This window comes from Taeniopygia guttata, chromosome 15, assembly GCF_048771995.1.
Source record: "Taeniopygia guttata chromosome 15, bTaeGut7.mat, whole genome shotgun sequence".
NCBI classification, from domain to species: Eukaryota; Metazoa; Chordata; class Aves; order Passeriformes; family Estrildidae; genus Taeniopygia; species Taeniopygia guttata.
This window is the reverse complement of record NC_133040.1, coordinates 3,952,999-3,958,131: the sequence shown is the minus strand read 5'-3', so window position 1 is coordinate 3,958,131 and position 5,133 is coordinate 3,952,999. Positions and strand designations below refer to the sequence as shown.

Below are 5,133 nucleotides of genomic sequence, written 5' to 3'. Positions count from 1 at the left end.
GCTGCCGCGCCCCTTCCCACAGCTCAGCCCGCTCCGCCGCTGCCCTGTAATTACCGGCCCGGCCGCGGCTGTGATTAACGCCTCGCCCTGCCCGCACCGCGATTGCGGCAGGGCCGGGCCGTGCGCTGGGGCCAGGAGGAGGAGGATGAGGAGGAGGAGGCAGGTGCTGAGCCCCTGTCCTGCCTGCTGCCCGGGTCCCTCTCCTCCCCGCAGTTCGGGGATGTTTCTCCGGGCCCAGCTGGTGGAGGTGTCCAAAGAAGCAGCGCTGGAGCGGCTCATTTGTCCCCCTGCCCCACACGCCCCACACAGGCACCCCGGGGTGCCCCCAGTGACCCATTTCCCGGCACAGCGGTGCTCGGTGTCCCCACACGTGCCTTTACAGTGAGGGGAGCAGCTTGCTCACCCCAGCGCGGTATTTTTAACAGGTGACACCGCGCTGGAAGCAGCCGGCCCCGAGTGAGCTTGGGGGCTATTTCGGGCGGGCAGAGCAGCAGGAGGGGGCGGCAGGGGCTGGGGCAGCTGCCGAAGCGCCGCGGCCCCGTGGCAGCCGGGATCCTGGGGCCAGCAGCAGAGGTCAGCTGCCACTGCCCAAATTCTCCACGGCTGTTTCATCTCCTCCAAAATACTCGGCTGACAGGGCAGGACTTGCAAAACACACACCCCCCTCCTCCGAAATCCATATAAATAGTACTCGCCCAACGGCTGGAAGGTTAGAGAAGTTTCTGGGCTCCAGGCTCAGGCATTTATTGCAGCTCTCATCCAGGAGCAGCAGGGAAAGTTGCACATAAAGTGCTGGAGAGTGAGAAGTGAGAGAGAAGCTTTTAAATCTCAGGATATTTGGGTTTATTTTTTTTTTCTCTCTCCTGACAAGAAGTTTTATTTTCCTCTCCCCAGTCCTGGGATCGCAGCCAGACAGGAAGCGTTTTCTAGCGGCCAGAGAGCTCCCTCCGTCCTTCCTGCGCTCCTCCAGCTCCCGGTGATTCAGCCCGAATTGATTTTCTCATCGTCCTTCACCTGGTGCCGGGCAGGAGGGACCGTCCCGGGGTGGATGCGTCTCCTCCGGGACAGGCTCCCGGGGGAAGTTTGCAGCCAGGAGCAGCCGCACAGAGGCTGAGGCTCCGCTGGAGAGCCCCGGCGACACTCTCAGAGCCCTCCGAAGGAAGCCATGGCCGATAGCCAGATGCCCTTCTCCTGCCATTATCCCGGCAGGCGCAGCCTCCGCGACCCTTTCCGGGAGCCCGGCCTGACCTCGCGTCTGCTGGACGATGACTTCGGCTTGTCGCCCTTCCCCGGGGATCTGACGGCGGACTGGCCCGACTGGGCTCGGCCCCGGCTCACCACCACCTGGCCGGGCCCCCTGCGCGCCGGGCTCGGCCGCTCGCCGCCCATGGCCCCCACCTACGGCACCCACTTCGGGGGGTACCCCGAGAGCCGCAGCCCCGCGCCCTTCCCCCGAGAGCCCTGGAAGGTGTGTGTCAACGTGCACAGCTTCAAACCCGAGGAGCTGACGGTCAAAACCAAGGATGGCTACGTCGAGGTGTCAGGTGAGAGCCGAGGCACTGCCAGCTCGAGGAATTGCTGCAAAATGCCAAAATCGCCTTTGTTTTAAGGCGGCGGCAGAACCCCCCGCTGCTGCAGCAGGGGAGGGCTGCAGCAGGGCTTTGGGGCATCTCCAGGGGTAGTTTGGGTGTCACGGGGGGGTCTGGTTCACAAGCCATGGTGGTTTGATGCCAAAATGAGAAGGACATGTGTCCTTTGGGGTAAATCTCCCTGCTTTCTGCCCTGGCTGGCAGCACCCTGCAGCGAGCGGCCAAGAGGGGCCCCAGCTCTGCTCGGTTAATTATAGCCAGGGTGAGGTCGGCATGGAGGGAGATTCCCTTTAAAGGGGCCGAGGGAGAAGCTGGGAAGAAAGGAGCAGCTGCTCACAGCCCCCAGCCCAGCTCGGCTCTGAGTCAGCCAGAAACACGTCCCTGAAAAGTGAATTAATCTCGGGAACAGTGGGTGTGGGGTCCAGCACTTTTGGGGTGCTCACGACTGCCCTCAGTGTCCCATCAGCCTGGCACTCCCCACTGTGCCTTGGTCCTCTGGGCTGGGATCACCGGGGGGGGGCTGGGGGCTGCCACCTAACACAGCCCTGAGTGTTTATTTGGAGCTCACTGCAGCACAGGGGGAAAGCCACAGGCTGGGGGGGTGGGGTCCAGGCAGCCTCTGGCTGATTCTCCAGGTACAGGGACCCCCAGGCTGACAGAGGGGGAGAAAGGAACCTATCCTGGGGAGTGAGGCCAAGGGGGATGCTGCCACCTACAATAGTTTTATTATTTGTTTATTTTCTTAAGCCCTAGCTCTTGGCAGCCTGTGAGACCCTGGTTTTCCACTGGAAATATGGCTGTGCTGTATCTAGCATCTCTTTCTCCACATGGAGAGGCTTCCTGAGCCCTCCCCAGAGAAAGAATTTGCACCAGGGCAGAGAAACAGCTGCTCGGAGAACTTTTCTATTTGGTTGAGTTGTTATTGTTTGTTGGGGGAAAAAGTAATCTGGTAAGGTGCTGATGTGGGGTGTTGGCCTTCCCTGCAGGCAAACACGAGGAGCAGCAGGTGGAAGGAGGGATCGTCTCCAAGAACTTCACCAAGAAAATCCAGTAGGTACCGGTCGGCCTGGCCGAGCTCTGCCAGTCCCCACACCCCATCTCCCACACGCAGGGACTGTTTCCACCCCAAAATCTGCCCTTCTGCTGCACGTGCCTGGCCGGGCCGAGCTGTACAGTGATTTCCCGAGGGAAGGAAAGGAGGAGGAGGCCTTTTCTGGGGCGCTCTGACAGTCTCCTGCCCGCCCGGGGCTGGAGGAGGAGGCGTCCCCGGGAGCAGCGGGGCACGGCGGGCGGGCTCCGCCGCCAGCCCCGGAGCGCATCCCTGCGGATCCCGCATCCCCGTGATGTCAGCGAGATCCCTATCGCGTTGACTCACCCCCGGCTCGCTTTGGCAACAACAACCGCAAAGGCGAGCCCCGACCGATGTGGGGGGCAGATCCCACCCGCGGGGCTCGCACTGTTAACAGGGCAAAGCATCAAAGCCCAGGGCATGGGAAGGGTTTCCTCAGCTGGCAGCAGCTCAGATTTGCTTTTCCAGCCTGAAGGAGCCCTGTGCATCCCGAACTCCCACGGGAAGGCTGCGGCGAGCAGCGCTGGCTCCCGCTCGGGCTCCTTTTACGGGCAAGGCTGGCGGCTGCCGTGGGCTGTGCGCGGCCGGGATTTACTCCGCTCCGAGCGGCGCTGACATCCCGTCAAACACATCAGCCGGGAGATTAAACAGAGCTCCCGCTGGGCCAGGCCGGCCAGCGGCCCGCTCGAAATATCCCCGCACATTCCCAGGCGCTCCAGTAATAACAGAGGCTTTGCCGGGGCTGCTGCCTCGGCACCGCTGTGTCCCCAGGGCTCGGGATGCACCGGGGATGCGGCATTGCAGCATCCTAACCTGTCGGAATCTGTGGGTATTGGTGATTCCCAGATTGTAGAAAGTCTCTGTCTTTCTGCCCTGCTGCCAAAGAAGAAGCCATAACTCATCTGTGCTGGTTTCAAGGGTGTTTATTCTGTTTATCTCTAACATGTTCTGCTGCCCTGCCGCAGCTCTGTCCTGCAGGGCAGCGTGTGGGGCTCTGCCCTCAGTGGGATGTTACAAACATTAAATACCAGAAACTACCTGTGCTGGATTTACAATAACGTGCCAATATCTGTCACCTACGTTGAACAGTGTGTCCCCAGCCTGAACCAATAGAAAAATGCCAACACCACAGTGAAACATGGAGGGCATGAAGAAGGAGGAAAAGGACAAGACACACCCAATTCCTCCATCTTGTCCCCTCTGAACCCCTAATCTAGAAATCTAAAATTTTACTTTTGCACCCGTGTCACACTTAATTATTACTTATATCAAACACTCAAAGCTTGTAATTCATCCTGTAAGATTGAAAACTCTTTTCCATGGGCAGAGATCACAGACAGTGTCTCTGGGGGCTCTGTCCAGGGGGGTTCCTGACCCCTGCCAGAGTCCCAGACCTGCCAGGGCAGCCAGAGGGAAGCCCTGGATTCCCACACTAACCCATTGCGTTTTTCCTGCCCCCCTGCAGGCTGCCCTACGAGGTGGATCCCATCACGGTGTTCGCCTCCTTGTCCCCGGAGGGGCTGCTGATCATCGAGGCGCCCCAGATCCCCCCCTACGAGGGCAGCAGCGGCAGCGAGATCCCCGTCGAGAGCCAGGAGGCCACCTGCACCTGAGCAGCCACCCCCGGCACCCCCGTCCCTTGTCCCCTTCCCCGCTCCCGGTCCCCTGCGGCATCCTGACAGCCTCGGGCAAGGGTGACGGGTGCCGCTGGCAGGGATGGCAGCACCCGCCACCCCAGCTGAGAGCCGGGGCTCACACCGGGTGCCCGCCACCGTCCCTGAGGGCTTCTAGCGGTCTGAGGTGCCGGTAGAGATTTTGTGCCCACGGGGCCAAGCAGAAAGGATGATGCTCCTCCTTATGGTTATTGTTTGTTCCGAGTCGCTCGGATGGGATATTTATAACAATAGCAAAAAAAGGGCCTGTTTTTTTCTTTAAAATTGACATGGAAACCCGTAGCTCTGTGTCTTTCCTCCTCCATGAGTTTTGTTTTTTTTTTAAACTACATCTCTGCGAAGGACACGCGTCCGGCGGCGGAGCTGGATGGCGTGGCCTCCATCCTGAGAAATGGTCTGCGTGCTTTGAACGTTGGTTTGGGGTTTTGGTGTTGGTGGTTTTTTTCCTTATTTCCAAAGAGAATTTGTGCTTTTACTTGTCAGACCTGAGGAATAAAACCCAGTTGATGTTCTTAGCCTCTGCTCGTCTTGGCTGAGCCGGTGGGGTGGGCTGTGGGAGGGTGGTGGGGATGAGGGGAATGCCACTATGTGCCACCTCCCAGCTTGGCACAGGTCACCCCCATGAAGGCAAGGATAAGAGAGATGTGTGGGGTGCCTGGAGTGATGGGGGAATTCCAAGTCCCAGCTGACACTGTGCTGGGGAGGCATCGGGCCTGGCAAGGACCATGGGCTCATCCTGGCCTTAGCCCCTCAGGGGATTGGAAATGTTCTTCCTGCTTGGGGATGCTAAACAGGCTGTGGT

General features: G+C 59.8%; 1 protein-coding gene across 1 annotated transcript; it reads left to right on the top strand.

Moving 5' to 3' along the window:
- The first annotated feature begins 675 nt into the window (after positions 1-675).
- On the top strand, positions 676-4,846 carry HSPB8 (heat shock protein family B (small) member 8). Its single transcript, XM_012578091.5, has 4 exons — positions 676-806; positions 895-1,544; positions 2,576-2,639; positions 4,124-4,846. Exons 2-4 carry the CDS (start codon positions 1,166-1,168, stop codon positions 4,269-4,271), a joined length of 591 nt encoding a protein of 196 aa, XP_012433545.1. The 5' UTR covers positions 676-806; positions 895-1,165; the 3' UTR covers positions 4,272-4,846.
- Positions 4,847-5,133: the final 287 nt, after the last annotated feature.

Excerpts from the sequence above, each read along its gene's own strand:
- HSPB8 (XM_012578091.5), top strand. The coding sequence starts at position 1,166 with ATGGCCGATAGCCAGATGCCCTTCTCCTGCCATTATCCCGGCAGGCGC. Across the intron at positions 1,545-2,575 it reads TGGCTACGTCGAGGTGTCAG|GCAAACACGAGGAGCAGCAG; the intron begins GTGAGAGCCGAG and ends CCTTCCCTGCAG. Across the intron at positions 2,640-4,123 it reads AACTTCACCAAGAAAATCCA|GCTGCCCTACGAGGTGGATC; the intron begins GTAGGTACCGGT and ends GCCCCCCTGCAG.